General features: G+C 38.8%; 1 protein-coding gene across 34 annotated transcripts in view; it reads left to right on the top strand.

Annotated features, from left to right (window-relative positions):
* Positions 1-11,722, top strand: part of LOC102294395 (ankyrin-3) — a 185,381-nt gene that overhangs the window by 88,112 nt on the left and 85,547 nt on the right. For all 34 annotated transcript variants that reach the window (XM_005913634.3, XM_005913630.3, XM_042223810.1 and 31 more), the window contains exons 2-5: positions 2,270-2,371; positions 2,802-2,900; positions 6,035-6,133; positions 8,537-8,635. In XM_005913634.3, the coding sequence (XP_005913696.1) occupies positions 2,270-2,371; positions 2,802-2,900; positions 6,035-6,133; positions 8,537-8,635 (399 nt within the window). The remainder of the gene's footprint in view (positions 1-2,269; positions 2,372-2,801; positions 2,901-6,034; positions 6,134-8,536; positions 8,636-11,722) is intronic.

Here is an 11,722-nt window from a genome sequence, read left to right as displayed (position 1 = left end):
ACACACACACACACACACACACACACACACACACACACACACACACACACACACTGACTATCTGCCATCTTTTTAACCTTTCTGCTGTCACAGCGTGCTCAAATTCAGCCTGTTTCTGCTCTGCCTACATGGGCCACACCCTGAAATCCTGGCACACAGGGACAGATATAAACATGTGCACATACAGCATGTTCACTTCCCTCTTTCAGAATCCTCAGCTCAGCTTGATAATGACACATGTTTGCAGCTGTGACAGGTTAACTGCAAATAGCTCTTCAGCTGCTGCTACTGCTCCCCATGGAGACACAGTTAGTCATCAGGGGTGCTCGCAGTAGATGTTAGGGTTGACTTTGTGTGTTTGGTATAATTATACTCCCTTTGCAAAAAAATACACTTTACTTTTCAAAAACAATAATTTTGGATGCTCCCAGCATCAAATGCAGGTTTGACAGGTTTGTGAGTGTACACTTTATTCAAAACCTAGTGAGGGTTTAATCATGTTTACTACTGGGTAGCTGTAGCTCAGGAGGTAGAGCAGGTCACTTACTGATCACAAGGTTAGTGGTTTGATCCCTGGCTCCTCCAGTCTGAGTGTGAATGTGTATGAATGTAGTTAGGAAGCAGTCAGTTTAGAGAAAGTGTGTGATTGACTGAATATGGCCAGCACAGGACCACCAGTGTGTCTGCAACTGCCTTTGTCCTGGTCCATGTGTGGGCCACATCTGGCAAACCTGGTCTGGACCACCAAAGGGCCGTCATTCTTTGCAGTATGTGGGCATGTGTAAGCACATTCTGTGGGCCAGATCCTGGCCATACCAATTTTGCTGTGTGGGTCAGTAGTCAGTCCCGTGTCTAGCCAGCTTTAAAAAAAATTGTTTTTATGTGTTGATAAGATGGATGTGATCATTTTGTACTAGTATAGTGTTTAGTATAGTGTTAAATCTATGCTCTAACCTGATGTGCATCTTCTCAGAAATGTTGCTACATATTGTAGTTTTATAGATGCCAACAGCTGTGATAGGCCTGCTTGATAGAAATATTGGTTAGCAGAAAGATTAATACCTCTGTAAAAAAAAAATGCGATAGGCTGAAATAAATGTAGCATGCTCATTATGCTAATATATAATACTCTGCCAGGTTAGACATGCCATTTTTCACATTTTCATAGTGCTGACAATGCATTTACAGATTAATTTGGTACTGATCTTCTCTTCTTCCTGCATCCAAGACATATTACCTCACTGCAGAGCGTTGTAAGCACACCAGCAGATGAGTGTAAATGAAAATAATGAGCTGCAGTCTTAAAAATGTGGTGTCTTGTGTTCCTAAAGTTGCACAGGTACCACTATGCTTGTTTGTGATGTAATGCTTCCCAAAAGAAAGGCTGCATTAGTGACAAAGTACTTCTACTTCATCTGATTGTGATCAAATGTTATTGATTCTTTATTTAGTTACGTTGATTAGTTTCCTGAAATGTGCCTGAATAGAATATCAGTCAAAACAGGATAGTGAGTTAAATTTCTTAAGATGCAAATGCAAAAATATCTTCTTGCAAGTATCACGATAAATAACTTACTTCTACATATTTAATTTTAAGTCAGGGTTGTCAAATTCAATTAACTCAGTGCAGTTTGATGTTTAGCTTAATCTAGATGTGTCATTGAATCTGTAAAAAAATGTCCCATGCTGGCACCAATCAAACTTGAAAAAATGTATCAAGCAGAATAAATCCTGTGGTTTTTGGCTTGGATTTGGCAGGCTGTTCTTTCTTGGCTGGGTTTTAGGGAGTTTAACCCAGCAGGCATGTTGAAGACCACTTTATTTCTCTCAGACCCACTCTTATAAATGTTTTCCTATTTTGGCTCTTATTCAGCTTCTTTGAGCCCTCAAAGGGTTTACCACACACATTCTAATCTATTCATTTTGGCTAATAACATACAAGCTTTGGGGGATTTACTCAACTTATCTCCTGTTGCAAGGATTCATAAGTAAGCTTTGACACAAAAATAATAGCCTCCAAGTTGTTTTTCTCAACATATTTCCAAAGTATTAAATAGTCTAAAATAAGCTTCGAACATTAAATATTACTGCTGTTTTAGGATAATAAATACTTTTCTTTTTACATGGGAAAAGTTTATTTTAGCAGCATTCGAAGATTCTAATTGTTTGTGCATTCATTTTTTCCTGTGTGTGTCTTTTGTTCAGCTCATTGTAATACATTGTATGTTTAGGATAATAATCATTTTCTCCTGTCTCTGTCTTCCTGCAGACAGACGTAAACGCTTGTTATCTGCGGGCTGCTCGGGCTGGCAACCTTGAGAAAGCGTTGGATTACCTGAAAAATGGGGTTGACATTAATATTTGCAATCAGGTAAGCTTGCTAATAAGACTGCACCATTGTAGAGTTTTTTAAAGTAAAATTTCCATATAAACAACTCAAACCATGTATCCAGTCTTTTTATTGCTGAAACTCCAAACTCAGCTTTAAATTGTAGGAATAGTTCTTCTAGTTATTTATATAATTTGTGAAGCAGGCACAACCTTAGACTATTGCCATGCCTGCATGGTCACCAATTCAGCCAATGGTTTGTTGTGTTACATTCCCTAAATGCACGACTTACAGGAACTAAACTAAATTAGTTCAAGTATACCAAATGGTTTGGATTCAAAATCACACATAAAGAGTTTATATGTTGAATGTTAGTCTCAATAGAGACCAGATTTGCAGTGGAAAAAGCAAAACAATAAAGATTATTTTAATTTAATCTCCATTCCTCTTCCTCTCTTTTCTTTCTCTCCAGAATGGCCTCAATGCTCTCCATCTGGCTTCGAAGGAGGGCCATGTGGAAGTGGTGGCTGAGCTCATCAAACAGGGTGCCAATGTGGATGCTGCTACTAAGGTGTGTGCCACCCAGGAGTCGCATAAACATACAATCACTCACACAGGCACACTGTGTATGCATGAATTCACAGACACACACACACAAAGTTTGCTGAGTCTGCACCTTCCCAAAGTCACATTGATTAAGCAGCAGGAGAGGAGATGAATGGCTGCATGTGAGTAGAGAGGTCAAGTACTGATTTAGTATAAGTCCTGTCACGGACATTCCGGTATTTCACCACATAGGGCTTGTTGGTCTGGTAGTGTATGTAAAGTGTTTGACAGTGAAATGCTCCACTGCATTAAATTTATCCATTAGAAGAAAGGCGATTAAATTCACGATGATTGGATTTTCTGCCATGATGCTGACATCACCACACTAAACTAGGTTAGTGGGAGTAATTAGGTAATAACTCACAATTCTTACAGATGTTTCCCAGCACTGAAGCAGTCTGCTTACAACAATGTTTTTAAAAATACTAATACAGGGTCGTGGTATTAACACCAGAGACTTGCAGCTGATGCTATTTGTGCCCATGTGCCATGCACTATTAGTTTACTTTGTCTGATTTTTCATTATATTGTTCAAGATAGTTGATGGAGTCCCTCAAACCCTTCTGTAACACATCTGTGCGCATGAAAACTCCAAAATACTGGGTATAAATGTGTAAGCATTTGGTTAGGCTTGTTAGTGACTTATTAATACTATCTGAGCATGCTGGAAGTGAGTGAAAAGGCAGATGTAAAAACAGCTCAACAATTAATAAACAAAATTGCAAAAAGCAGCTTAACTATTCTGTTCTAATCTTTGAAAAGTCAACTTTCTAACTAGAATATCTGTCAGAAATGCTTCCAGAAGGTCAGATACCTTAGGAAACTCCATTATCTGTAACATACAAAAGCTGATAATCCATTATTGTCCAGCTGCATATACAGGTGACATTTAATTGCACAGGGCAGAAAAAACACAAGAACAAGAGAAGAAAGGAGAGGCCTTTGTAGCCCTGCAGGTGTGAGCATTGTAATATATCAATAGTTCTCTGGGACTGTAACCTGAATCCTTCCAGAAGAAGACAAATTCTGGTTTTAATATGTGCTTATATAGTAATTATGCAAGTTTTTAAAGTGTGGCTGTAATGGCAGCCCTTGTAAGTGTTTTATGTGCGACATAAGTGAGCCAAGGAAAGAATACACTACTGTACATTTCATTCAGTCACAATTTATGTTATGCTGTGATGGGGGAAGCACTTCTATTCATATTTAGCTTGAATAGCAAACTAAAACTACAACATTAACAAAAACAACTATGTCAAGGAATGCTACAAAAATAGTCAGAAAATGTCCAATAACAGGTTTTCTCTGAACAGACATGTTACAAAAGCAGTTTAAAGGTGTCTGATGTGTATCCCTCACTCATACAATGGCTCCCAAATGAGCCATGAAAACTTCAAGAATCCCAAATTAATGTCAGAATCAAACCGTTGTATCTTGTTCTAAACTAGATTCAGCAGCAGTAGGAAGGAGAGGCGAAGCATGTGAGGAACGAAGCGAGGTGTATGTGCAGAGGGTTTAGTGGCAGTAAGAATGACAGCATGGCGACAGCTGCTGCTTGCTATGGCTCACACACATATAACAGGTGCATCCATTAGAGCTGCAGTATGAGTAATGCACATATCAGACTAGCTCTGCTAGTCTTTTCAGTATGTAGTAGTTTTCTTCTTTGTATTTCCATTTTTTTTCTCTTTCTGTGACTCTTGAACGTTTATCTTCCCGTTGCACAGTCTGTATCTGTTATTCAAGTTGAACCAGTGTTCAGAAGTAATGCTATAACCTTAATTTTCACCCTTAACATGTGCATATGTGTTGTTCAGGGTTATGTATATTTAATCTGTATATATCTGTATATGAATATGCTGGGTCTATGGACAAAGGGAAACAGGCAAAGTTTCTTTTGGTTGCACACAGTTAAACACTTGATGTGAAGTGCAAAAGATACAGTCTTATAATTAGCTAGCTACTGACAACAATTTAGCTGTTTATGTTTCCAAATGAACAGTATCTGACAGTTACCGTAGACTGTGTTAGGGGCCTAACAAGTTATAAATAATGTGGCATCACCAACAACAACAGTCCTATAAAAGGACAGGTAAAGCTTTGCTCTAGAAATGCTGTTTATTTTGGTAACAAAGCGCAAGACCAAGTTGACTGGTTATGAAGTATTAGTGCTTGCAAGTTAAGGCTAATAGGCTAACTGCTGGTGTCCTGACTGTTGGGCTAGTGCACTTGACTCAGTCGTGTCATAGTTAGCAGAGCTGGACACATCAGGATGCTCTAGTACTCGATAAGTTAACTACTGTTAAATGCCAAAGTAAACAAAGAATAAAATTCATGCTAGTAAAGTTAGCATCAGTTTCTAGCATCAATCAGCAGACCAGCTAATGGATTCAGATTGTGTGCTCATTTTCATTCAGTGGGCAGCCCTTTAATCTGTGCTCGCCAACAGAACAAAAGACAGTGAAAATGAATGATATTCATGAACAGATATGAACAGATTTTGATTTGTAGACTTATTCAGTTTGTCAGTCTTCTGTTTTGGGGGGAATATGCTCTCTCCAAGCTTTACATTATAAATTATATAAATTATATTACAAGGTGCAACTATTATTTTGTTAGCCTAATTTTATTTATAGTTTGTGAGATTAGCGCTAATCATAGTTTGCATATATACACACACAGTCCCAAAGTTATATTAATTGTCCTTTCCTGTGAATTCTAATTTATGATTTACAGACATCACAGACAATGATATCATATTGCAGCAAATATTAAGGTTTGATTGAGATAGGACTTTAATAAAAAGTGATATTTTTCACTCAATTTGCAGCAATCAGACACTGAAGCTTGTAAAAGTGCTTTAAAAGCTTCCATAGCATTAAGTCAATCCATGCTGCTTTTAACTCTCCTGCACTCCCCCAGAGAGATGTGTGTGCAGTTTGCACTTCTGCTGTAAACAAGCAATATGCAAAACATTTCTCCTGTGTGACTCATAAACATCCACATAGCCCAGGCCTTTACATGCATCCAAAAAGCTAAAAATAATTCTTCCTAAGTTTTCCTAAAATTTTAAATGTTTGTTTTGTTTCTATTCTTTAGAAAGGAAACACTGCCCTCCACATAGCTTCTCTTGCTGGACAGACAGAGGTGGTGAAGGAGCTTGTCACCCACAGTGCCAACGTCAATGCTCAGTCTCAGGTAAGGCATCCCCTCTCGAAAACACAGACACATGAACTCACAAGGCTGTACGGTGAAATCATCTCTTTTGGAAGACCATGTTTGAATTCGTGCATTCATCCAGAAGAATGTGTACATACAGGGTCCATTTGTGTGTGTGTGTGTGTGTGTATTTGCTTGCTGTGTCAGCAACTCTGCTGTGCAGCTTAGCCCACATTCGATAGTCAGCATGCGCACACACTCACAGTGGACTTGTCACCACAGCAACTATAACGATGTCACTGTGAAGGCTTTGGCTGCAGCTGATGAGAGGAAGAAAATGACATCAGTATTGATGACCTTTAATCTTTAGTGCTGACCTAAACTTCTTTCCATCTCCGATTTTACTTGAAGAGTAGGAGAAGGTCAATTGATTTTAATGCAAATTCTAGTAGTTACCAGTGTACATCACCAATGTCCATCACTGTACCAGATTTAGTCATTACAATGCAGTTGCAGTACTTGGGTTAAAAAGTATCTTTAGCTATCTGCACAGTGCCACGTTCTTTTTCCCAGTGTGAACTTCAGCATTTTGTCCTTTCTTTTTCTACTGACACTTGATTCCACAGTAGAATTACAGTAACAGGCAATGTGAAGCTTTCGTTTTTAACCATGCAGTCAAATTTGTGTCATTTAAACACTAAAAGAAAGAGTTAGTTTTGTATGACAGTATGTTTATGTGGGACTGTAGCCTCAGGTTTACGCTGTTAGCTGGTAATTATGAGACAGTGCATTTCAGCACTTCTCATGGAGTAACATGAAAATAATCTAACAAGCAGTGTAACGAAATTGCTCTCTTCAAGGAATAATTAAGTAACAAATAATTTGTAATACGTTACTGTGTTCACGGCGTCTGAGGAGTAAATGTTTAGGATCTCTCCAACAGTAATGGGTGGTGCTTATTCTCTTCTCACATTAAAAGGAGCTTATAAACCAGAGTGTCACTATAGCTTAGTTTTTTGAACAGGCAACCCATATGCTGAAGGCTGCAGGGGCCTTGTTTCAAAAATGACCCAATCTATTTCCTCCATGTTAATCCCCATTAGTCTCTCTCTACTTTTCCGTCTATGCTTTACTGTCCCTGTCCAATAAAGGATAAAAATGATTGTTCTGAAAAATGCTTTATGGAGACAGGAGGGGGTCTTCTTCTCTTATACTTTCTGGGTCACTAGACACACCGGGGACATATAATTACGATTCAAAAGAATGAAAAAGTGGATTTCGCATAATTTGCCCCCTTTAAATTATGCATATAACGAGGAAAGCATTTGGTGCAGTGACACCAGAATAACTACAAAGAATGGAAGAGGAGGATGAAGAGGAGTTTTTTTGCATGCTGAAGTGGTTTTTGGATGCCTGTGTTGCTATGGAGATATGTTTTCTTATATCTAGTGTGGTAACACACACACACACACTTGTCAGATTCAGCCCCACACTGACTTTTATCTACACTCTTATTAGGTGTGAGGTATGTGTTGAGGTGACGGTATGTACACCATGATAACGCTGCTAGAATATAACATTTGTGTGGGGTGGTGGAAGTCAGGTAAAAATAATCTCCCTGCTTTCAAGTATGATTGGGTCATCATAGTTTTAGTGTATAATAGCATGTGTGGCAATCAAGTTTTCTGAAAATTAAATGAAGAAATCTTTTATAGAATAAAAACCTGTTCTGCAGTCAATTTCACGCCTGACACATCAAGGTGCTTTATCACATTAATGCAGAAATCCTATAAACCCAATATTGCCAAAAAGCAGTACTGCTTATTGATGTTTCAGCACTGCCCACAATGACCTAATGTAAGCAGAGATATTAACAGGATTAATCACCTTATCACCTGACTCCTTGATATCAGTCTGACCAACATTTGTTGTGTTTTTAGTTTATTAACACTAGTTTTTTTTAATCATTTGTATTGTAACTTCATTTAGTTTATTTTGTCAAATGTGTTTTACTGTACAGGTTCTATATCTTTCTTTAGAAAGAAGGTATAGATGTCTACATAATGTCTTTTAGTCCACATGCAGAATTTTATTCATATTTCTGTTTTTCCAATATACGATAATTTGTTTAGGGTGAGAAATGACAATCACATCCTACCCAAGTCCGTCTTTCTGTAAGGGTCATTATTTTATATAACTGGAATTTAACTGAGACACTATTATTTGGTACTAATAGAAGTAATTTTTTTCTACAAGCACGCAAACACTTTATCAATATATGCAAAATAAAGCATGCATCGGTGTCCTTGCGCTGTTTTTGTCTTGGTAAAGTTTCATTAATTACCTCTAATGTTTAAATTCCCTATCCTTGTGACACATAGATCGAGAATGTGTCATTCTTTAAACATTAACAGCATCATTTCTTCTTTTGTTTCTCTGCAGAATGGCTTCACTCCGCTGTATATGGCAGCGCAGGAGAATCACTTGGATGTGGTGCAGTTCTTATTGGACAATGGCTCCAGCCAGAGCATCGCCACTGAGGTAAAGGCAGTCTCTCATACACATACACAAAAAAAAAAGACACAACCTAACATGTGTTTGCACATGCTCACAAACCCATAACATCTTCTAACAGCTACCAACCCCCTCTGTAATTACACTGCAACATTATCACCATCGGTTTCTTTGTTTCAAATGTTAGATTAGTGCCTGCACCCGCTAGCTCATTTAGTAGACGACCGGTGTAACATATGAGGTCACTGTTTATTAGGGTTAGAAAAAATAATTATTTTTCAGAGATTAATCTGTTGCCTAGAGGGAGTAAAGAGGCAGAGTGATTAGAGTGAAGGAGGTAGAGATGGGAGCAGCAGCAGCAGCATGTGTTCGTTCAGAGTGACCTTGACTGTCTTCAGCTGCCAGCAGAGGGAGGAACCGGTGACGTTAACAGGAGAAAAAGCATGAGTGGCGAGACCAAATGCTACGCTGTGAGTGTGACACAGCGATCCATCATCTGCAGTAGTAAAGCAGACGGCCGACTGCCACTGCTGCAAGACTAAAGTGTGACGATCGTTTTTCATTTTAGTCACATCTTTCTGATGCATAATCATTCTAACTGACACATGAAAAAACTTTAGAATTTCTTCCAAACAAGTTAATTGTCCTTTCATACAAAATGTAGGGTTAGGCTAAGGTTAGCACCAATGACGATGTAGACCTCAGAGCTTTAACAAGAAGAACTCATTCTGAGTATGAATCATTTAAATACAAGCATCTGTACATTTTAAATTTTGGCTATGTTGTTGGGAATCTTAAAGTCTAGATCACACGTGGGCAAAGGAGGGCCAGGAGGTCCCTGAAGTATCTCGATCCAGTCCACCACATGTTCAAAGGAGAATAAAATGAGCATCTAGCGATATATACATATACAGATGCAGTTATAAATTGTAAACTGAAGCAGCGTGCAGAACACATAAAGGTTATACTGTCACGATGTTATTCTATACGTGCTGTCCATTTAGTTTTTGGCGTCTGTACCTTAAATGTTGCATTCAGCCCTAACAGGTCATTTAATTTCTGCTAGTGATGCAGAAACATCTCATAAATATAGTTCTTTTTTCAGCTTTTATTCTGTATAAAACAGCTGTTATTTGAGCAAACATTATTTAAAAAGTTTTTAGATAGGGATTAATACACACGTTGTGCTCTAGTGAAAAATAATGACAGGATAGGAAACAATGAAGCTCCAAAGTGCACAAAGATAAAAAATACCAGGTATCAGATACCCGCACAATGTTGTAAGTGGGATCAATCAGACTCATCCTTTTAAAATATACTTTAAAGCTTTAGTTTGAAGGTAATTAGAGAGGTGCCTTTTATGTTCTGCTGATGTGTTCTGCAAATGCACATTTGATGCTGCTTTTATCTCCAGTGTTTCCTCGGAGGGCGCTCTCTGCACCGGGGCTGTTATTGACCGTGGCTGCTGGGTCTCTGGGGTCCTCTCAGCCTGGTTGGGGGGCTCCTTTGCCTCCCTCCGGCTGTGTGCCCAGCCCGGAGGCTGCGGTCTGTGACCGGCTCCCGGTGCAGACGGCTCTCTGTTATAATGTTTCCTCACTTGGCTCATGCGAGCCCAGCCCAATTTTTACTCTTTAAGTGTGCGCGTGTGTGTATCTGTGTGTGGGTGGGGGTCGGGGGATATATGTGTATTGAGAGTGTGGGGAGTGAGTTGGAGGGTGGGGTGGGCTGCTTTTAACTATGTAAAGCACTTTGTGCTACATTTTTTCTGTATGAAAAGTGCTTTATAAATAAAGATTGATTGATTGATTGATTGATTGATCTTATTAGTATTAGTATTAGTATTAGTGTGGTGTTTACAGAACTGTGTCTGAGACATTTCACTCAGGCCTTCGTGGCACCTCATTTTTCCTCCTCGTCTTTCTTCCTTTTCTCTCCTCCTTTTTTCTTTTTCATGCCCTCCATCATTCTTTTGTCTGCCTCCGACTCCTCCTGCTCGCCCTCTTATTCCACCACATCTCACTCTTCCCCTCTTTTCACCCTTTTTGTGACTACTCCAGTGGGGTGAGACCAATGTGAATTATTCATGTGAGGAAATATATCTATGAAGCAACTCCTGCTGTTTAATAATTCATGTTTAAGCATTTAATTAGAGAACAAAGCTTTTATAAGAAATATTTGTCTATATTTGAGCATATTAGAATCATCTTTTTTGCCATCACTTTATAAGGGGCTTTACAAAATCTCTTTATTTTTAGTGTGCAACTTTGCTGATACCCCATCAGAATAACTTGATTTTTTTAATAACTCGCTTTGTATTGTTCAAAAACTGGCTTGTGCTATTTTGGTAAGAAGGAAATTGTGCTCTGTCACTTTCCATTTTTAAGCTTTTAAAGGAAGATCAAAACCCTGTCTTTGCCTTTTTGTTTGCAGCTGCTGATGCTGTTGTTTGAGTCCCAAAGTATTTTTAGGACATTAAACTAGTTTTTTTTTTTCTCTTTTCCTGATTCCTAAATCAGATGAAACGGGAGCTAGTGCTTAGGGATGGATTGTGACCTTTAAAATTCTTACAAAGCCTAAATTTATGCATTTGAATGTGTTTGTGTGCCCAGGGGTATGCGCATGTGTGGGTGTGTTTTGCAAACATGTTTTTGGATCACATTATGAATGTATGTCAGCCTGTTTATGCACGTGCCTCTGTGTGTGTGTGCGCGTGTCTGTGCAGGCGAGGGTGTGTTTGTTTCTCGCCCTCACTGATTATTTGTGTGAGCGGCGTTGGATCTCTGAGGGAGGAGTTTCGGCTTTAATGTGTGGGTGTCTAGTGATGCAGAGTTGGTTTTATCTAGACAGTTGGTGTCCTGTATAAACATACAAGTGTGCACACAGACACACATAAACACACAAAGACACACATACGTGCAGAGTATATTGTTTTCCTTGCAAGGAATCTTTCCTTTGATGAGTCATAGACGCTCTCCTAGTAGCATCTTACGTTTATCTTATTGCCTGCGTGAGTCAGTGTCTACATATAGTGTGTGTGTGTGTGTGTGTGTGTTTGTGTTTGTAGGCAGTATGCAATCTCATCTTGTCTGCATCCTAGTATGTGTCCATTCGCAG

This window comes from Haplochromis burtoni, unplaced genomic scaffold, assembly GCF_018398535.1.
Source record: "Haplochromis burtoni strain Fernald_Lab_line unplaced genomic scaffold, NCSU_Asbu1 Contig_6, whole genome shotgun sequence".
Classification (NCBI taxonomy): Eukaryota; Metazoa; Chordata; class Actinopteri; order Cichliformes; family Cichlidae; genus Haplochromis; species Haplochromis burtoni.
Note: the sequence above shows the minus strand (reverse complement) of the source record. Positions and strands in the feature narration are given on the sequence as shown.